The sequence below is a fragment of the Ascaphus truei genome, chromosome 3 (assembly GCF_040206685.1).
Source record: "Ascaphus truei isolate aAscTru1 chromosome 3, aAscTru1.hap1, whole genome shotgun sequence".
NCBI classification, from domain to species: domain Eukaryota; kingdom Metazoa; phylum Chordata; class Amphibia; order Anura; family Ascaphidae; genus Ascaphus; species Ascaphus truei.
Genome location: NC_134485.1, coordinates 420,996,454 through 421,018,896, shown reverse-complemented (window position 1 = coordinate 421,018,896; position 22,443 = coordinate 420,996,454). Strand labels below are relative to the sequence as shown.

Below are 22,443 nucleotides of genomic sequence, written 5' to 3'. Positions count from 1 at the left end.
AAACCATACACCTGTTAATGTTTTGAATTGCTGTGCACTTTAAATGTTTTTAAATTGTATTTGTAAATAAATGTTTTTGTACCTACTCCACCAATAAAAGAAAATGTTGATTTGTTTTAAATTGTTCCATTGTCCCCTTTTATACTGTAACAAAATACAGTGTTTCTAGAATGTACAGTACTGTCCAGGCATACTGTACTGTATACTGTAGGCATGCTCAGTACTGTACATCACAAGAGTATTAAAAAAATACATGCTGTACGGTATGGAATACAAATATGTACTGGAATACATGTAGAATAAATGCATACTTTTTATTGTTCGGGTTTATTATACAGTATATATATATATATATATATATATATATATATATATATATATATATATATATATATATATATAAAGTATTGTATACGGTCTGAAAACAACAGCATACTGTTTCAGGTTTTCTATGAAGCTCTCAGTTACAGTATTCTAACCTAATCAATAACAACGGCCACTAAACTGTAGACTCCGGTACGTGGTTTTTTAAATCCGATTCAGCAATGTGCAGGCATTGTTACACAAAGCGATGTTATCCTTCGAAATCCCTCCATTTGCCGTTTTCCGCATGAGATGACAACGTTTTCTTTTCTGAGGAAAAACAAAAGTACAAGTTTTACTGTAATAGTCTGTCAGTCCCTTAAAGACGTTCCCACAGTCAGTCCCACCAATAATTTTCTCGGGGGGCGTCTCCTGTTCACATGCGCATGCGCCTACTGTAGATGTGATGACACGCATATGCGTTTCAAGAAGGTTCCAATGCGCATGCGCCTAGCTTTCCACCAATTGTGCAGTATCTACTGTAGAAGCTGCTCAGCCAATGATATTGCTTACAGGAGAATCGCTTGACTGTGCATTGATATTTCAAAAACAGAATAAAATATGGCAACATTACTCACCATAGACTTTGCCAATCAGCTGGTGCCGAGCCACTGCCAGTCCCATATTCTTGATTATACACGTAGTTGACAGGTGCCAGCTGATGAGGCTGGAAATCGCTTACGTACATGCAAGCTTGCTGGAATCTGTATGCGAAATCCGGCTCAGGCTGCAGGTAACCGGGCGGGGACAGACAGCAAGGGTTGCCGGTCACCAGGTTTTCACTGACGGTCGGACCGTTATTGGATGCTGGCGCTGTCGTTGGCGCAGTCGCATTGCTTGCCAGCGACTGACGTTTTTTAGTTGGTTTTAACATGACCTTTCGCCTTTTGCAGTCTCCATGATCATAGATACGGGAAAAATCTGGTGATACACATCAATACCCTCCAATAACACCGGGATCAATATGAAAAAAACACGGATTGATACATAACTTTTTCCTTATTGCACGCTTCCACACATGAGCATCTGGTGAAAATTTGTAAAAGTCATAGCTTTTGATAAAATACTGATAAATGTGACCAACTGTTGCCATCTTATCATCTGTTGCATTAATCGCGGCCCATATTAAATAAGCGTACGTTCTGTTGGGTTTTTGGAACACGGACTGCGGTGGTGCACTCATCTTGGGACTCTCAGGGAGTGGCTCAGTGAGTAAAGACACTGACTGACACTGAGATTGCTGCAGGGGAGCCTGGTTCAATTCCCGGTGTCGGCTCCTTGTGACCTTGGGCAAGTCACTTTATCTCCCTGTGCCTCAGGCACCAAAATCATAGATTGTAAGCTCTACGGGGCAGGGAACTGTGCCTGCAAAATGTCTCTATAAAGCGCTGCATACAATTAGCAGCGCTATACAAGAACATGCTATTATTATTATTATAAAACACCAGACACTGTGCATGTATTTTTTAATATGAAAAGCCTAAATTGACTTCTTCAGGACCAAGGCCAATTTACAATGGACCACTGTGGTATTTTTTTAAACACCTGCAAGTCGACACATTAATTCCCTGATGAAGTAGTTGTGACTACGAAACATGTAGGATGTAATTGGTCCAAGTGTTTTATTGCTACTCTATCCTATGTGTGCAATTTGGGCACTTTATAGACTTTTTTCCGCTTTTGCTGTGTACTTTTGAAATCGCCACTGTGACGTCACTTCGCAGCCAGTTCACCCCTGCTTGTGGCTGCACAAAACGGAGAGCTCTGCGAACCACCCAGGTCCTCACTGACCAATCCGGGGACCCTCCCAGTGCGTCTGCAGGCTGCAGATTGCTCGATCCGTCTGGAGCCCAGCTGACCAGAGGGGAGTTTCCCACAGAGACGGTGACTGAATGCAGAGGTGTTCCTAGGAAGGAAAAGCATCGCAGCTGCTGTCCCAGACGCCTGCCAAGGGAAACATACTCCTGACTCCTGTATGAGCGGCCGCCGAGTGGTAACTTGTGTGTTTATAACACTCAATGTTTATGTCCTAATACCTTGATGTACGCAGAATATTTATCCCCTATTTTAATATACACTTGTTACTTTCATACTTCACTATTTGCGTTGTGCGCTGTTTTTTTTTGTCTCCATATCTACAGGGCAGGGACATGTGCCTGCAAAATGTCTCTGTAAAGCGCTGCGTACAATTAGCAGCGCTATACAAGAACATGCTATTATTATTATTATAAAACACCAGACACTGTGCATGTATTTTTTAATATGAAAAGCCTAAATTGATACATTATTGTAACTTCTTCAGTACCAAGGCCAATTTACAATGGACCACTGTGGTATTTTTTTAAACACCTGCAAGTCGACACATTACTGAAGCGCATGCGCATTCCAATTCATGAATATCTGCCACCTGGCGGATACGCGAAGAATTGCAACCAATTAAATCTGAACCATTATCAATAAACACATCAATAAACACATCAACCGCGGGTGACGCCGGCATGAATGCAACATGAATGCAGTATGAATGCGGCATGAACGCGGTGAAGTGCGTGGCATTCGGAAAAAATCCCCGAAAAAATTCTGAGATGTTGGAGAATAAAAGGGCCCGCGGCTGTAGTGCTTGGACTCTCTACTCCTGCTAATTTCATTCTTGTTGCTTAGGTAGTTGCAGTGCAATTGTTCACAGGGACACTCACTTGTATTTTACGTTAATGTATATGGTACAAATGTTATTAATGCGTGTAAAATATTTAAATAGAATAATGTTTCATGTGTAAATAAAATAAGCTTGTGGCCCTTCTGCGCATAAATCTTCAAGACAGCGGCAACCGTCTCTCTCTACTTCTTCTCAAACAAAAATTCATGAATCCCAATCTATAAACAATGACAGGCAAACCTTCCATTTGTGTCTCACAATTATCATCTCATTTTCCAGAGCAGGGAAAATGCCAAACTCTGTGCACTGCTGGCAGTATGACACTGAATCACTATTCTGTAAAGCTTCCACTGTTGGGTAGCCGAGACACAAGGACATAAATTGTCATATTTACAAAGTGATGGAATAAAAAAAGGATAACATCCATCAATGAAAGATGGTCACACGCACTTAAATCGGCCAGAAGAAGTCTTCTGGAGCAATGTGTCTTACGGCATAGCACTGCTTAGTAAAAATGGGCTGTTTTTGTTATTTTTAATTCTAATGTACCTTCGCTTGTTCGGGTGACCAGTCGGAAATTCTCCGCTTCTTGCTTGAAGTCTTGCTTTGCCACCTTCTTAATTTGAATCAAATGAAATATTCCTGCAGACAGAAAATGCTGTTTTAGCATTAAAATGCAAGTAAATAGCGACAAAGCACGCAATGACGTTCTAGGCAACGTGTCCCTTCCGTAATGGACTCTGAAAGGACCATATTAATTAGATTGTAAGCTCCTCGGAGCAGGGACTCCTTCCTTAATGTTACTTTTATGTCTGAAGCACTTATTCCCATGACCTGTTATTTATATTATCTGTTATTTATTTGATTACCCCATGTATTACTACTGTGAAGCGCTATGTACATTAATGGCTCTATAAAAATAAAGACATACAATACAATACAATATTAATCGGGTCGCCAACTCCAGTCCTCAAGAGCCACCAGCAGGCCAGGTATTGGGGATATCCCTGCTTCAGCGCAGGTCAATCTGACTGAGCCACCTGTGCTGAAGCAGGGATATCCTTAAAACCTGACCTGTTGGGGGCTCTTGATGACCTGGAGTTGTTCCCCCCCCCTGATATAAATAGAGGCTCAAATCTAAGAGTTGAAGCATTGTACTGTATATGAAACGTATATATTATATAACTAGCTGATAGACCCGGCGTTGCCCGGAATGTGAATGGATAAAATAAAAAATAATGTTTTTTATTGGGAAGAGTAAGGGTGGTTGGGTGGGGGTGTGGGAACATAAATGAAGGGTGGGTGTGTGGGAAGAGGAAGGGTGGGTGGGGTTGTGGGAAGAGGAAGGGTGGGTGGGTGGGGTTGTGGGAAGAGGAAGGGTGGGTGGGTGGGGTTGTGGGAAGAGGAAGGGTGGGTGGGTGGGGTTGTGGGAAGAGGAAGGGTGGGTGGGTGGGGTTGTGGGAAGAGGAAGGGTGGGTGGGTGGGGTTGTGGGAAGAGGAAGGGTGGGTAGGGTTGTGGGAAGAGGAAGGGTGGGTGGGGTGTGTGGGAAGAGGAAGGGTGGGTGGGTGGGGTGTGTGGGAAGAGGAAGGGTGGGTGGGTGGGGTTGTGGGAAGAGGAAGGGTGGGTGGGGTGTGTGGGAAGAGGAAGGGTGGGTGGGGTGTGTGGGAAGAGGAAGGGTGGGTGGGTGGGGTGTGTGGGAAGAGGAAGGGTGGGTGGGTGGGGTGTGTGGGAAGAGGAAGGGTGGGTGGGTGGGGTGTGTGGGAAGAGGAAGGGTGGGTGGGTGGGGTGTGTGGGAAGAGGAAGGGTGGGTGGGTGGGGTGTGTGGGAAGAGGAAGGGTGGGTGGGTGGGGTGTGTGGGAAGAGGAAGGGTGGGTGGGTGGGGTGTGTGGGAAGAGGAAGGGTGGGTGGGTGGGGTGTGTGGGAAGAGGAAGGGTGGGTGGGTGGGTGGGGTGTGTGGGAAGAGGAAGGGTGGGTGGGTGGGGTGTGTGGGAAGAGGAAGGGTGGGTGGGTGGGGTGTGTGGGAAGAGGAAGGGTGGGTGGGTGGGGTGTGTGGGAAGAGGAAGGGTGGGTGGGTGGGGTGTGTGGGAAGAGGAAGGGTGGGTGGGTGGGGTGTGTGGGAAGAGGAAGGGTGGGTGGGTGGGGTGTGTGGGAAGAGGAAGGGTGGGTGGGTGGGGTGTGTGGGAAGAGGAAGGGTGGGTGGGTGGGGTGTGTGGGAAGAGGAAGGGTGGGTGGGTGGGGTGTGTGGGAAGAGGAAGGGTGGGTGGGTGGGGTGTGTGGGAAGAGGAAGGGTGGGTGGGTGGGGTGTGTGGGAAGAGGAAGGGTGGGGTGTGTGGGAAGAGGAAGGGTGGGTGGGTGGGGTGTGTGGGAAGAGGAAGGGTGGGTGGGGTGTGTGGGAAGAGGAAGGGTGGGTGGGTGGGGTGTGTGGGAAGAGGAAGGGTGGGTGGGTGGGTGGGGTGTGTGGGAAGGGTGGGTGGGTGGGGGTGTGTGGGAAGAGGAAGGGTGGGTGGGTGGGGGTGTGTGGGAAGAGGAAGGGTGGGTGGGTGGGGGTGTGTGGGAAGAGGAAGGGTGGGTGGGTGGGGGTGTGTGGGAAGAGGAAGGGTGGGTGGGTGGGGGTGTGTGGGAAGAGGAAGGGTGGGTGGGTGGGGGTGTGTGGGAAGAGGAAGGGTGGGTGGGTGGGGGTGTGTGGGAAGAGGAAGGGTGGGTGGGTGGGGGTGTGTGGGAAGAGGAAGGGTTTGTGGGTGGGGGTGTGTGGGAAGAGGAAGGGTGGGTGGGTGGGGGTGTGTGGGAAGAGGAAGGGTGGGTGGGTGGGGGTGTGTGGGAAGAGGAAGGGTGGGTGGGTGGGGGTGTGTGGGAAGAGGAAGGGTGGGTGGGTGGGGGTGTGTGGGAAGAGGAAGGGTGGGTGGGTGGGGGTGTGTGGGAAGAGGAAGGGTGGGTGGGTGGGGGTGTGTGGGAAGAGGAAGGGTGGGTGGGTGGGGGTGTGTGGGAAGAGGAAGGGTGGGTGGGTGGGGGTGTGTGGGTGGGGGTGTGTGGGAAGAGGAAGGGTGGGTGGGTGGGGGTGTGTGGGAAGAGGAAGGGTGTGTGGGAAGAGGAAGGGTGGGTGGCTGGGGGTGTGTGGGAAGAGGAAGGGTGGGTGGGTGGGGGTGTGTGGGAAGAGGAAGGGTGGGTGGGTGGGGGTGTGTGGGAAGAGGAAGGGTGGGTGGGTGGGGGTGTGTGGGAAGAGGAAGGGTGGGTGGGTGGGGGTGTGTGGGAAGAGGAAGGGTGGGTGGGTGGGGGTGTGTGGGAAGAGGAAGGGTGGGTGGGTGGGGGTGTGTGGGAAGAGGAAGGGTGGGTGGGTGGGGGTGTGTGGGAAGAGGAAGGGTGGGTGGGTGGGGGTGTGTGGGAAGAGGAAGGGTGGGTGGGTGGGGGTGTGTGGGAAGAGGAAGGGTGGGTGGGTGGGGGTGTGTGGGAAGAGGAAGGGTGGGTGGGTGGGGGTGTGTGGGAAGAGGAAGGGTGGGTGGGTGGGGGTGTGTGGGAAGAGGAAGGGTGGGTGGGTGGGGGTGTGTGGGAAGAGGAAGGGTGGGTGGGTGGGGGTGTGTGGGAAGAGGAAGGGTGGGTGGGTGGGGGTGTGTGGGAAGAGGAAGGGTGGGTGGGTGGGGGTGTGTGGGAAGAGGAAGGGTGGGTGGGTGGGGGTGTGTGGGAAGAGGAAGGGTGGGGGTGTGTGGAAAGAGGAAGGGTGGGTGGGTGTTGTGAAATAGCAGTAAAGAAGAGTAAATATGATGTATTTTTATTAAAAGTAGTTAAAAAGAGCATTTAATAAAGAAAAAAATGTTGGTACAAATAAAAAGAATATTTTAAAATAAAAGTTTGCGAGCGTAGAGCATCCAGAGATTGGCGTTCGGAGGGCATTGTTAGATGTCAAATGTTTGTACAAATGTTTGTTAATAAAGTTAAAAATGTTGTCAGAAAAAAAAAAAAAAAATATTTTGAAATGAGTTGTTGGTGAAAGTGGTGTGTGCGGAGCGCATCCAGAGATTGGCGTGCGGAGGGCATTGGAAGATTGAAATGTATGTAGTTGAAGTGTGAATAATGTTGAATGTATGAATGTAATATGTGTGGTGATGTGTGAATGAATCAAAGTTGATTAAAAATGAAAGTATGATATAGCGGCAAGGAAGAAATTATAAGAATGGATAAAAAAAAAAAATAGCAAAGCGGGGGTAATGTAAATAAAAAGTATTATAGCGGCTATGAAAGAAAGAAAATAAAACAAAATATAATATAAATGGATAATAGTAAAAGAAATGTAGTGTGTCGGCCATTTTATAAATTGAATTGACACTGCGTAGGTGCACGCCATTGTAGAAATTCGGAGCGCCGTTCGGAGGTCATTGGTAGATGTAAAATGTTTGTAGAAATTTGTGTTAATAAAGTTTTACATTTTGGCAGAAAATAAAAATGTTGAAAAAAAAAAGTTTCTGCGGAGCGCATCCAGAGATTGGCGTGCGGAGGGCATTGGAAGATTTAAATGTATGTAGTTGATGTGTGAATGATGTTGAATGTATTAATGTAATATGTGTGGCGATGTGTGAATGAAGGAAAGTTGAGTAAAAGTGAAAGTATGATATAGCGGCTATGCAAAAAAATAAAGAAAGGAATAAATAATGATATAGCGGCTATGGAAAAAATAAATAAAGGACTAAATTATAAGAATGGATAAAAAAAATACATTAGCAAAGTGTAAAGAAAATGTATTATAGCGGCTATGAAATAAAGAGAAAATAAATGAAAAGATGGTATAAATGGATAATAGGAAAAGAAAATTAGTGTCGGCCATTTTAGACATTTAATTGACACTGCGTAGGTGCACGCCAAACGTACGGCATTGTAGTGATAGAAATTTATTGTAATTGTAAGTGAGTAGTTTGAGAAGAAATTGAAGTTGATAAAGAGTAGGCGGTGAGCGGCGTCCATGTGTTTGTAGAGGCAAATCTTTGTATTTAGTAGTTGTAAAGGCAAAAGTTTGGTAAATTAATGTAGTTGATGTGTGAATGATGTAGAATGTTAAGTGTGTCGGCCATTTTACAAATAGAATTTACACTGCGTAGGTGCACGGCATTGTAGAAAGAGAAATACATTTGAATTAGTACCAGAGTTTGTGGGGCATTAGTAAAAATGTAGAAAGAGTGCGTTGTGGGTGGCGGTTTATAGGGGTATTTGCACAGGCCGGTGTAATGTGCGCGCGAGTTAATGGACGCGTGCGGGTGGTGTAATGTGCGCGGCGGCGGGCATATATGAGGTGGGCAGAGAGCGGGCGGTGTAACGGGCGCTGTAATATGAGCCGTTCGTGGCGGAGGGAGAATGAAGGTAATGGGCGGCAGTTTAGTAAGGGTAATGGGCCGCTGTAATATGTGCGGTTTAGAGGATTGTCGTTGCGGAGGGAGAGGCGCCCATATATGAGGTGGGCAGAGAGCGGGCGGTGTAAGGTCCGCTGTAATATGAGCGGGTCGTTGCGGAGGGAGAATGAAGGTAATGGGCGATTGTCGTTGCGGAGGGAGAATTGTAAATGTGTGTAATGTGTAAGATGTGTGTAAGATGTGTGTGTGTGTGTGCACAGGGGTGACAGTGTGTGTGTGACAGTGAGTGTGTGTACAGTGTTAAGTGACACTGAGTGTGAGGGGGTGACTGTGTGTACAGGGTTGTGTGTGAGTGTGGGGGGTTGTGTGTGAGTGTGGGGGGTGAGTGACACTGAGTGTGTGTGTGGGGGGTGAGTGACACTGAGTGTGTGTGGGGTGACAGTGGGTGTGTGACAGTGGGTGTGTGTACAGTGTTCAGTGACACTGAGTGTGAGGGGGTGACTGTGTGTACAGGGTTGTGTGTGAGTGTGGGGGGTTGTGTGTGAGTGTGGGGGTGAGTGACACTGAGTGAGTGTGAGTGTGAGGGGGTGACTGTGTGTACAGGGTTGTGTGTGAGTGTGGGGGGCGAGTGAGTGTGGGGGGTGTGAGTGTGGGGGGTTGTGTGTGAGTGTGGGGGGTTGTGTGTGAGTGTGGGGGGTTGTGTGTGAGTGTGGGGGGTGTGAGTGTGGGGGGTTGTGTGTGAGTGTGGGGGGTTGTGTGTGAGTGTGGGGGGTTGTGTGTGAGTGTGGGGGGTGAGAGTGTGGGGGGTTGTGTGTGAGTGTGGGGGGTGAGAGTGTGACATGTCAACTTACCAAGGAGTCGTCAGAGGTTCTGGCCGTGTGGTGTGACTGCAAGTGTGTGAGAGTGAAGGAGGTGATGTCACAGTGGGGCGTACCTCTTGGACCAATGAGATTCACCGGGCGTACCTCTTGGGCAATGACAGTCACGGACCAATGAGATTCACCGCAGATAGCACTAACCTCACTAACCATTCGATTTTATATATTAAGATATACGTTAGCATACCGATATGACTCAAATGAAAAGCAGAGTGCACTCAAGTTCAATATGCAGGGGGTCTTTAGAGAATATTTACCAAAATTGTTATGCTATAAGGACGCAGATATTTCAAGCGATGCCCATTCTTTCGATAGGGTACCCCAACATTAAACTTAACCCATTCATCATCAAAGAAAAATACCGGAACAGAAAAGCACCACAGATACTTGTGTCAAAAGAAGAAAATGTTTTATTTAACCTCAAGAAATTATAAGACCATGAAAATGTTTTTGAAAATGAATTTGATTTCATTAAAGTAAATCAAATCACTCTTCAAAATACCCATTGCACTAATACTGGGTTATTTTTTTTCAACACATTCACATTTAGGGGGTTATGCACAAAGCAGTGATAAGTGTTTTTAAGTGAGATAAATGCTTTATGGCGCAATTTACGGCGCAATTTTTTTAGCAATGACTCTGTTTTAGTGATAATAAGCCTTTTAAGCGCGATACTGCAGTGTTATTACGGCTTTGTGAATTGCGCTGCACGCAATATTGAGAAATAAAGGCATTTATCTCACTTAAAAACACTTATCACTGCTTTGGGCATAACCCCCTTCATCTTTAGCCGGAACATTTGTTATTTTCTGAAGATGGGGAAAGTATACAATTTAAACATTGCTAAAAAAAACCAAAAAAAAAAAAAACGAAGAAATATAGAGAACAAATAATAATAATTTTTTAAAAAAAAGTATAACAAGGGAAATTTAGCCCATTTACTACTTAAAAATAGACTTGTAGGTCTCTCTGGGAATAACAGGATTAAAGATACTGCACTTTTACGCTGTGATGGGGGATACGTACTGTTCCAACGTCTCCAGGCTGCAAAGTCAGGCAGAAAGTGGCGCAGAAAGTGGCGCAAAAACGCAAGAGAGATGGTTTTCTTGCAAGTCTGGCCCTAATTTTGCAGCTGTGACACTTTGATACATAACCCCCCCGCCCCCCCTTGTTCCATGAGGGTTTGGAGCCCATTCCTGTACGTAAGGGGTTAATCTTACCTTTGACCATTTTCCAAATATAAATCTCCACCTCTTCTGCGGCTTCTTTCTCTATGGCGATTTTCCTGAGGATGTCCTTCTGGCCCGCGGAGCTGGGGGACATGAACATGTACACGAGGATCTTGTTTGGGTTCTTTAAACACCGGATGGTGCCGATCTCATCCGTGGGCTTCGCTTTGTCATCTGGGTAAATCAAGGCAACACATTCACAAACAGGACTGTCTTATTAGTGTATCCCAGGAGTGGCCAACTCCTGTCCTTAAGGGCCACCAGCGAGTCAGGTCTTACGGATATCCCTGCTTCAGCACAGGTGGCTCAATCAGTGTCTACGTTGAAGACTGAGCCTCTGATTGAGCCACCTGTGCTGAAGCAGGGATATCTTTGAAACCTGACCTGTTGGTGGCCCTTAAGGACTGGAGTTGACCGCTCTTGGATTATACTATGCGTATATATGTATGTGCTGTACATCTTTATTTGTACAACACTATCCATGTACATAGCGTTTTACAGCAGTAATAATAATAATAATAATAATAATAATAATAGACATGGGAATAACTGCTACCGACATACAAATCACATTATGAAAAGGAGTTCCTGCCCTGAAAAGCTTACAATTTAAGTAAGGGAGAAATGAGCCAGTGGAGTCCTTCAATATTAAATGCAATGGTTTGGCTATTACTGAACTTAGCCCCTTAAGAACTCTTGGGTGTGTGCCATCGGGGAGATCATTCAAGAGACTAAAACTCATATTTAATAATACATTGTTGGCGCTCCAAAGATGGTGTAGGGTTTCAATCATAAAAGATGTCATTGGCCGGTTAAGAGAATGATAAAAATGTTTAAATACATCTTGGTTCCCAGTTGGGTGTAGGATAGAATACTATTTTTCAGGAAAATAAGTATTTGGGAACTTATCTTCTAACAACATGCTAATAGTCGTGACCCCCAACCCCACCTCCCTCCCCCCCACAGTGGCTGTATCTTTATCTCCGAGGTTTGATTTGAATGCTCTTTGAAAAACGTGTCCAGTGTCTGACAAGATATACTTTTATTGCAGAGTCTCTCTCACAATCTGCAGCCATTCCTTATTTCTGTCAGCAGTCGTGTCTTAGTGACTGTCCCTAATCCTGACGAAGCTGCTCTTGGGCCACCAAAACATTGACAATGAATAAAATAGTACATGATAGTGAAAAACCTCCTTCAACCTAGTGTAATAGGTAAGTATAGTGGTGGGTGCAGCCCAGGAGGTAACTTCAGAGCAGTAACGGTACTGGAGAAGTACAGTATGCCTGGGAAGAAACACTCTATGCGGTGCATACCCCACAGTAGAGTAGAATGACCACATCAATAATTAACTTTTAATCAAAACATTGGTACTTAATTCCCGTACTAAAAATAGGATAGGTTCATAATGTGACCAACATACAAACACACCAAAAATAAGAGACTAAAAAGGTAACCCCTGCGGGGTAACGTTCATCCAGTGCTGGTATAGACTTCTTCCGAAGGATTTGGCCAATGTCCAGAGGCCGTGTTCAAGAAACAGAGTCAATTGCTGTTAATCACTTAATGCTAATTAACCAAATAAGTATTGGTATGTTTCAGCTAGAAATGCAGAGAAGACTTATGATGCAGCAGAGGGTAATAAGTGTAATGTCACAGGCAACCTTACTGTAAACAGCCTGTCCAGGATGGTTACTTTTTATTGAGGCTAGAAATTTGTCTCAAAAGGCAGCAAAGTGCTACAATTCCTGTTGCAATGGTGTAAATGTAGCAAGCCATGTATCAGAATAGCTGTAATATAAACATGGCATAAAGAGCTACAGTATAGTAAAGGACCTATTATAAAAAAAATAACCAGGTAAAAGTCGGAACAACAACATTTTTCATGTTTGCCATGGAATATTCAATTGCCTAATGGTTTGCTCAGGACTATTGCAGATTTATGATGAAAAAGAGTTAAATAGAAGCAAACATGTGCAACCGCTGCAGTTACTGTAAGTACACACAGAAAGGTCTGTATGGAGGATCTAAACTTGGGCCAGTTGATTCAAAACACAACAGAAAATCCACAGACATGTAATGTGCCAAAGTCACCTCTAGAACAATATTTACTATCCATACTACAGAAGGTGTCCAGTTCCACCATAATAACATAACATTCACATTCTGTATAACCGGATATCTACTTATGTGAAAGGTATCTACCGTACATTTGTACCAATGTCCTACCTGTAACTATTTCCCTTTGTCTTTGTTCATTATTGCAATCTAAACCTGTCAGTGTTAGTATTCTGCTTCTTCCCTTTTAACACTGTCCTCCTCTCTCCTAATGAAACCCGAGGCTTAGAAGCCTTCAGTGTATGTTTCCCACTCGCTTGTTTATCCCCAGTGGTTGTATGTGCCACAGCTTGGAAGTCCTGCAGTATAGTATATAATAGTGGGTTTCCGCCTAGGGGTTTTATTTTTTTAGGTAGGAAGCACGTTAGCTTAACCACGTTAATTTCAATTTATGGAGACCCCCTGCTTCCAAAGATACTTACCTCCAAAGGTGTTGCTGGTGAACAATATGGTGCTTTAAATCACCCGCAGCACGGGAGCCAATTGGAAGCCATGACATTATCTGTCACTACTTCCTATTGGCCCGCGATGATTGAGAATCACAGAGCACCGGAAGCACCTATGGAGGTAAGTCAGGAAGCATTGGGTTTCTAGGGCTGAAATGAAAGTGCTTCCGCTCCGGGGATGCCCTGCCTCATACCGGTATATAAAAAAAAGACCCCTATGCGGAACCGCACTTTTAAATCAGGTCAGCAAAGTAACCCAAAGTAACACATTGTCTACAGACGCTGCAATGGCCCATTGGATTAACAGAGTGGGGGTCCCTGCGTTTGAATGGGACTCATGCTGTGTGAATCCTACTGGGCTGGGAGTCCTATTCAAATGCAGGGACCCCTCCTGTGTTAATTCGATGGGCCATTACAGCGTCTATGGACTATGCTGCAGAGTGTTTGCGAGATGCGCGTGAATTTTCCTCACCAGCTGGCTCAAAATCGAAAGTTGCATCTGTATGAATGACATATTGTATGAGTAAGCGTAAGGTCCGTTAAAATGAAGGGATACGTTATCTTTTTTTAAAAATGGCGGGACACCGCTGCGCTAAGCACCTTTAGGGATATGTGTTACGGATATCTATATTTTAAAGTATCACCCTGGTACTCTAGAAAGTGAGGAAGACCGATGAGCTGCACAAGGTGTAGGAAATTCAGTGTCTGCAGATTAGCCAGTTTCTGGAGACAATAATATCAGGGTAGACATAGAGAAGGGTCAGAAAAGCATACACCAAAAAAGTGCAGTCTTTAACGTAACAAATGTCTCCGCACTGCAGGTACGCAACATTGAGTCCAAATAAGGGAACTGGCACAAGGATATCTGGAGAAGAGTCAGACTCACACTCCTACCAGTCATGGCAGATTAAGAAGAGCCCAGACACATGACATATTCAGTTAACACTGCAGGGAAGTGAGACACCTAACTTGTCCATGGACAGTAAGCACAGTGAAGACATGGGAAAAGTAGCGCAACAGAGAAGGAGGCTGGCAACTGGCTCGGAATTTGGTGAGGGGGTAAACTGTGAAGTAGATGCTCCATCCATGCCTGTGGTAGTCAAACCGCAAGTCAAATTAAATAGGCCAGAGAACTTGTGGGACCTTCATCTGTGGTTCAAGTCCAGATGGAGGGGATTTATGCTAATGCCCTGTTAGAAACTATATCTCGCACCTAAAGTTACATCGAGACTTGGAATAAGTCAACAGAAATACCCATATCTGAGATATATTAAGGTGCATTTATCATTTCCGGCTTTAATTGAATCTGTACCACAGATTATAAATAGATATCGGAGTTGGTTTGCCCTGACCCACCCAGGGATCATGGGGCTTCCATAATACTGGGTAATAATATCCGTGTAGTAAAGCAATTACTTCTGATGTGCCAGGAGTATGGTGGTACATATTTTCAGTCTGCGATAATAATTCACCCTTCAGTTTAAAATGCCTCTGAAGAGCTGAGACAAGGTGAGGGAAATGAAAGGAGCGGCACCATTTAGAATACGCAAAAGAAATATATCAGGATACCCCCATGTTCAGTTTGACAAGTTCCATTGTGCCCAAGTTCCCAATGACAAGCGACTATTGATAGATGCTCCTGAGGAGGGAAAACTATTCGACTGGAGTTACGAGCAGCAACCTCTTTCAAGGGGAAGCAGAAACTGGCCATACAGAACTGCCTGAGCAATTACAATAACACTTGGAACAACCCCCGGAGACAAGAGGGACAAGCTCAGGTAGGGTACCCAAAGCCACAGGTGATCTGGGAGAGCACAGGCTAGTCATTTGCAATGGAACTATTTCACAAATACTTGATTGGAAATAACTGCGCGGTTGGGTTAATCGAAACCGTAAGCATTGCACGGTGGCTAAAACCAGAAGAATTTCAGTCTATTTTATTTTAATGTTTAGAAGAGAAAGCCTTGTTTTTTTAGAAAGTAAAACACCAGGGCTCAGACCCGACTGGTTCACATATAGAATATAACATCAGTAATAGATGGTATCGTACCATTAGCGGGTAATTCAATATACTGTGAAGATCTGCAATCAGCTGAAGACCACTTTTCACTTGACCATGGGTTTCCTCTTCAGAGTATATTGAATAACCTCCTAATCTTAAAACCACTCCTTCTCCCAGATCTTTGCTATTCCAATGTCTGACCTTACTGTACATACCTTGGCAGATTTTGCAGCATTTCCCATCTACTTTCTCTGGATATTCACAGGGATATTCTTCCGGACAAGTCACGCGTTGGCAGTCTTGGTTTCCATCTTTACAGGTGCACAAGATGCACGGGATAGCTCCAAAGGTTCGGAAAACTGGGTGCCAGACTTCCCCATGGGAATATGTCTTCCCGTTATAAACACAAGCTGGAGAGAGAAGCCATGAGAATGATCATAAACATATGAGAGAGGTCACATATGCGTTTCCTCTCCTTTGTTCATAGGTTTAGCAGACCCGAGCTCCTTTGAGATGTTGTTATCCAATGCACACAGCATTACAAACAATAACCAATATATGACCTTTTCCATCAGCCCGTACCAGGTATCCCTCATCACGTAGAAAAACATAAATTGCACTTACTTACAGGTACTAGATGCACTTTTGCTAAATTTTGGAAACCTCAAACCCCCCCCCCCCCCCACCCCTTGGCTTAGTTACCCAGTAAATTAATGACATTGTGCAGATGTAGAAGTTGTCCAGTATCCTTAGTAATTATAATAACATTTCTAAAAAAATTGGCAAACTTGGTTACAATCGAAATATGTTTCCATTTAATTATTTCTAAAGTCTATCTTTGTTCTGTTCTTGCTAAGTAAACAATATGTCAGGTTTTCCTCTTGTTGTTGCAGGGTTACTAATATGAAGCTCTTCTATACCCCTCAAGTAATGGCAGCCAATGTCATTCTCTTTACGCCCCATCCTCCCCCTTTTTCCTTCTCTGTATCCATCCTCCCACGCTTCACTCCCTACCATTTTTATAAAACGCTGAAAACATAAATTCTCTAAAAAAAAAAAAAAAGGTTTAAAATAAAGGCATAAAGGCATAATGAGTTTGTCTGACATGAAGGGGTAGCTGCACTGTACAAATATTGTAATGGAATGGACTACAATATGTGTTCTGGGCCATAATACAGTATTTATCCACATACAGTATGGCCACTTATGGACATGCGAGGAGATGAAACCTCTCTGGCTATTAGATCCATGTGGAATGTAAGAAAATACATTTAATAGATTTCCCACATTTAATTCAGGTCTCCTCCAGGACAGAGGTACAAAGTACATCTCTACTCACAAGTTCATAATGCAATTCTTCATGTATTGTGACAGCCAAGAACAGAGGAGGAACAACGTATCAGGTCCCATATGGACCTTTCATCAGGGGACCAGAAAGTTTGTCCCTCTGTCCTAGAGGAGACCTGCATTTTGAAGAGTTTGGTTTTCTGTATTGTGTTGGCTGCACAGGCCGGGCTCTCCTCGCCTGAAACTATTTCCCCGAACTTTGGAACTGTCCTACATTCAATACAGTCACAGTCTGACAGCGCAAGAAAAGTCAGATACTCAGCAAGACGCCTATTTTGGTATGTACACAGCCACACTGGTTTATTAACATGCTGATCGTGCTTAGTGATGTTTATTGGTTAATATATTTAATATTTCCTATTCATTATTTTTAAACAGTTGAATGTCACCATATTGTGTCCGCCTGTCTTTTTTTGGCTAGCCACTGCTGCCTGGAGGCAAGTGGCAAGATGGGACGCCTGTAATTTCTCTAGGGACTATCACCATGACAATACAGGACCCTTTCTTTTCAACTGGGCCACGCCTCCTGTCCTCACAGGTCCCCCCTGACAGAGGAGTCTTTTCCACAGCACCCCTCCCTGAGCACCGGCAGTGGGGGATACTAGTATTACATTATTAATACCGCCTGCTACATCTGTGTATGTTATTTATGCAATATAATCCTGTTATGTGCTGAAATTAATGGTATGCTGCTTTATCTGCTACATCAGGTGAGCCTAGATCAGGGGCGGCCAGGATATTCCTGCTTCAGCATAGGTCATTCTGACCGAGCCACCTTTGCTGAAGCAGGGATATCCTTAAAAACTGACTTGTTGGTGGCCCTTGAGGACTGGAGTTGCCCACCTCTGCACTAAAATTGTAAGCTCAGTAGGAGTATTATGGAGTATAATTTCTGCGTAAATGTGCCCCACTCTGCTGTCCCAGGTAATTTAAGGAGGGACATTCCCTACAATATCGGGACAGTTCTGCTTAATCCAAGACAATTGGCAACACTAGACTGGATGATACGTTAGCATAAAAAGAAGAAGATTTCTGATGACTTAGACTTTTGTTTTGAAAGCTCGGTTGCAGAGTTACAATATTCATTTCCAGATACACATGCCTTGCGTTGGATTCTGGATCTTCTCACCTTTCTTGTGTTTCTCTTTCATTAGGATTTTCACGGTTGTTCCCCCTCCGCCTCCTTTCTGTTTAAAGCTTCTCGGGTTGAACCCAAGGGATGAGCTGATCATTGTTGACGCCGTTGCCCCGAAAGCCTTTTTGCCGAGCACTTCGCTCAGACACTGGTCTTGGGAGTGTCTCTGCCAGGGGCGAAAAACAGATATACACGTTAAGAATCATTACACATGTCATGGAGTTGGGTGCGCAGTTCAAACACAAACATGTGGATTTATCATTATACAAATCGTTAGTAAACGGCAAACGGATTCATGGAGAGGGTTGGTACCGAAACTGAGCTTGTGAAACATGCTCCGGATTGTTTTATTTAAGCACATTGGGCCAGATTTATAGAACGGTGCTAATTCCTTTTCCTGCCACATATCTCTGCAAAGAGCTATCACATAACTAGATTGGTCATCACTCGAGTCTAGGCGCAAAGTTCACTCCTGTCTTGCCTTCAAATACTTTCTGGGCAAGCTACCCATCTATCTGAACAAGCTCCTCACCCCTACCACATGCAGCACTTATCATCTGAGATCTGACTCCAAAAGATTGTTCATGGTCCCAAGGTTCAACAAAGTATCCGGCCGCTCCTCCTTCTCTTACTGTGCCCCCAAAACTGGAACAGTCTACCGGAGACTCTCACAGCCGCCACCAGTCTATGTTCTTTCAAAACTAAAGCTGTGTCACATTTTAATCTGGTCTGTAACTGTTACATATGCCCATAACATATTATCTCTTACTCTGCATGCAATGTCTTGTATATAATGTATAACCCTGCTCACGTAATGTAACCATGTATTTGTAACCATGTATTATTTGGCATCAAATATGCCCAGGACATTCGTGAAAACGAGCGGTAACTCTCAATGTATTACTTCCTGGTAAAACATTGAATAAATAAATAAATATGCTGGTAGGAACATGTAATGAAATTGTGCTAAGTGGAAACGCTTTCTCTAGCGTGCTCAGGTGTCGTTTCCTAATTTATTTTACGCTTCCTAGGGAAATGTAGGCGCGAAAACCCTAATGTGTACAGGTAAAAAAAACAAAAACAATAATGTGCCTGCTGCGTTTGTTATTCACTCCCTACAAACCTTACGCTCAAACGGGAAGAATGCAGTGAGAATTTGAAAGTAATAGCGATCAGTGCTGAGTTATTCATGCAGAAATACCACACACAATGGTGACTGTATTTTGAAAGGACCCAAGTAGAAAATTGTTTAACTGAACATCAACGCTGCAAAACTGAGTGATATTACAATGTACCGGATAACAAAGCTTCTGCAAAATAGCTGTAGTTTTACAAGCCGTGTTGGATAGGCCCCTTAAGGCCTTTCAAATGATTCGGGCTTTAAAGCAGCAGACCCGGACGGCCGTCATTTCTTTGCCTTTTATTTGTTACTTTGAGAGATCTCTTTTTGTCTCTAATTTTTTCTCCTTTTCAAACCCCGGTTTTTATTTTTAAAAATCCGATGCTCTGTTCAGGAGCTGTAAGTGTTGGAAACATGAGGTGGGGAGCGCGTTACGCCCTTTTCCCCTGCCCCGCGCCAAATCAAATGTAAGAAAGTCGATAGGTTGTGAAGATCAATAAAATAGAGCAATTCAAAAGTGCGTACGATGGAGATAAGATACACTTGAAAGTCAGGAAGGAAATGCGGTCTGAAGCTTTGCAGTAGTTGGTAGGTCATGATAAATGGCCTAAATCAGGGGTGGCCAACCCCAGTCCTCAAGGGCCACCAACAGGCCAGGTATTAGGGATATCCCTGCTTCAGCACAGGTCATTCTGACGGAGCCACTGATTGAGCCACCAGTGCTGAAGCAGGGATATTCTTAAAACCTGACCTGTTGGTGGCCATTGAGGACAGAGTTGGCTACACCTGGCCTAAATCACACGCTGATTCAAGTGGACCATCATCTTCATGCTTCTAATTGGGAGCAGATGCCACATTTGCATGTGCTGATTGGGCTTTAAAACTGCACTGTGTACTGCTCCATTGTGGGGGGCAGGCAGGCACGTATTTGTGCTTACCTTAGTGGCTCTGAGGGGTCCCCTGGTTGCCAGTAAATGAAACCTGAAGCCTGCGGTGGTCAATACAAAGTTGCAACGTCACCTCCTGCCATCTCTATTGGTGACCCCGGCGGGAATAATGGTAGAATGCGTCAGAATTTAAACGTTACATTTATCTGCAACCGGTGAGTCCCCAGAGCTGGACCCCTTGGTTCTACTACAGTAAGGAAAGGGATAGTTTTTTGGGGGGGGGAGAGGGACACGTTGATGCTTTATGAGATAAGAGGAGGTGATAAGCAGTCAATGTTTAATTATGTTTAAAATGTTCATGCAAAAATCATCTCACACACACGTACAATGCTGGCTGTTTCCAAATAGATACTTCCATGCTAAATGTCAGTGTGGCTTAGGAGACTTTCCAGGTTATGGCAAATCTGTGACACGTTTCCAACACCCCCAGCGTAGCTTTGTTGTGGCAAACGTATGAGGCTTTGGGCAGAATGGGAGAGGTGAAGCATGGTTGCAACTTTAAATATACACGGATGCAGGCGGGACTTTCCTGTTAAAGATAAGCTGGAATGTAATTGATATGTTTGATTTAAAAAATAAAATGTCACGTACAACACCTCTGTTTAACTGCAGTGGCTCCTCTTCTACAGATCTCTCATAGGAACTGTCTGCAAAACACAACAACAATGTAAGTATAATTATACACAAGAGTCAAAAACCTATAGTTGATCTGTGTTGCTCGAGGACAAAGAGAACCACTGCTTTAGTATCTACGGGCCAGGACCTCTCGTTGTTTTCATTTACAAGACTACTGTGTAGTTTTTCTTTAACAGGGGCAGACCTGCAACCACGGACCATCTAATGATCTCCCCAAACTCTGCAATAGTCCGTCACCAAGAAGAAACCCAACTCTCCCAACCGTCTGTTTATGTTTTCATGAAAACTGGCAGAATGGTACAGAGTTTTCTCTTGTCCAATCCACACTGGGGTCTCATGATCCTTTACATATGAAGAGAATGTGTCAGGATTGGCACACGACACATGATTTCAGTGAGAGTGAGTGGCTCAGTGAGTAAAGACTGACCATGTGAATAATGACACTGAGTTTGAATCAAAGGAACCTGGTTGAATTCCCGGTGTCGGCTCCTTATGACCTTGGGCAAGTCACTTTATCTCCTTGTGCCTTAGGCATCAAAAACATAGATTGTAAGCTCATGTGGGCAGGGACTTGTGCCTGTAACAATCCTATGTACTGCGCACCACGCGATATACTGTAATTGTTACGTGCCCATTGGTAGAAAATATTAAATAAAGTTCTTATTATACTGTATATATTGTCTTTAAACAATGTTGTTCTGTTTAAGCAATAGATTGTAAGGTTCCAAAAGAACCCGCAAAAAATGCTATGTTTGGATTTTTCCATATTTTATCTCTATTTGAGTATCAAGTACCTGACACCTGTAAAGTTGGGTATAACATGGAGACTCTGATGGCAGATACAATAGATATCTTCGTAAAAAGGTTGGACGTCTTTTTAGAAAGGAAAGGGATACAGAAATATATAAAATAAGTAAACATGGGAAGGATGTTGATCCAGGGAGAAATCTAATTGCCAATATTTGGAGTCAGGAAGGAATTTCTTTTTCCCCTTATGAGATATCATTGGATAATATATCACTGGGGCTTTCTGTTTGCCTCCCTCTGGATTAATATACTGTAAGTACCGATATAGAATAAAGTATTTGTTGTCTAAATTTAGAAAACTGTAGGTTGAACTTGATGCACATACTGTATGTTTTATTTCATCCTAATCTAACTATGTAATATAATTTGTCTCCAAATTACACATGCACGGTAGTGATGCCACTGAATGGCCCTACAGCTGGTCACTGCTTCCGGGAGCAAAAGGATTACAGGGGTTGTCCCATGGAATATTGGCATTACCTTTGCAGACAGGGCAGCATGAGTCTGGCAGAGTGAGAGGAGAGGCGCACACAAGCTCAGGGCAGGTCACTAAACCACAGTAAATCTGTCCATCCTGAAACAAAAAGAAATAACTCCCAGCGGATGCAGAGAACCGTCCCGTGGTTCAACAAAATAATGCAGATACTTAGTGGGTCATGTACAGTATCTACAGCTCTTTGGTACAAAATATGGTGCATGTTTTTGGTACAGAATTGAACCAGTTTTGCCTTGAGACATAGCCCCCTTGTGCTGTTAGTGCCCAGAGATTCAGAGGAGTGGGAATTACATGTGTTCTTAAAACACAGTGACAATGGTGCAATGGAACGTTGGCATCACGTGTGTTCTTGCAGCATTTCCTCCCTTCCGGGAGCTCGCATTGCTTCCTCGCCGCTGTTTGGCCGCAGAGAAGGTAGGAGAAAGGGAGGAAGAGGGTAGGGGCGACTGAAGTAAATGAGAGGGAAGGGGAACTGATTAATGGGAGGTTATGATAGCCTAAAAATAATTACAAACTAAATATGAATGTAACCCAACTTTGGGATTACTATGGCTTTAGAGGGTTAACCCTTTCCCATCACATGGTGCTGGGTGACCATGTAGAATCATAGCTCCACCCACTTCTGCCTAGTGATAGTGATGTCATCATAGGATATATATATATATATAGTATATAGTGATGGAGAAGTTTCTGGAAGGCAGGTCCCTGGAGGAGACATTGATGAGGGAGCTCCATGAATAGTGCATACAGTATATGTTCAGAATATAGATGAGGCTAGGATCGGTTAAGGATCCCCTTTATTGTTTAATAGTTAGGGACAGTGCCCTACTTAGATAGCGTCCCCAGGAATGGCTCCACACTAATCTCCTGAATCACATAGAGGAAGCCTATGCCTAGAAAGGCTTGCCAAGGTGCAGACCCGAGGCATAGCG

At 44.5% G+C, this 22,443-nt stretch overlaps 1 protein-coding gene across 1 annotated transcript in view; it reads right to left on the bottom strand.

The window, feature by feature from the left end:
- CHRDL2 (chordin like 2) overlaps positions 1-22,443 on the bottom strand; it is a 123,873-nt gene that overhangs the window by 26,580 nt on the left and 74,850 nt on the right. The window contains exons 5-10 of the mRNA XM_075592770.1: positions 21,496-21,589; positions 20,164-20,219; positions 17,500-17,671; positions 15,239-15,433; positions 10,452-10,634; positions 3,569-3,661 (exon numbers count right to left, since the gene is read on the bottom strand). Coding sequence (XP_075448885.1) covers positions 3,569-3,661; positions 10,452-10,634; positions 15,239-15,433; positions 17,500-17,671; positions 20,164-20,219; positions 21,496-21,589 — 793 coding nt within the window. The remainder of the gene's footprint in view (positions 1-3,568; positions 3,662-10,451; positions 10,635-15,238; positions 15,434-17,499; positions 17,672-20,163; positions 20,220-21,495; positions 21,590-22,443) is intronic.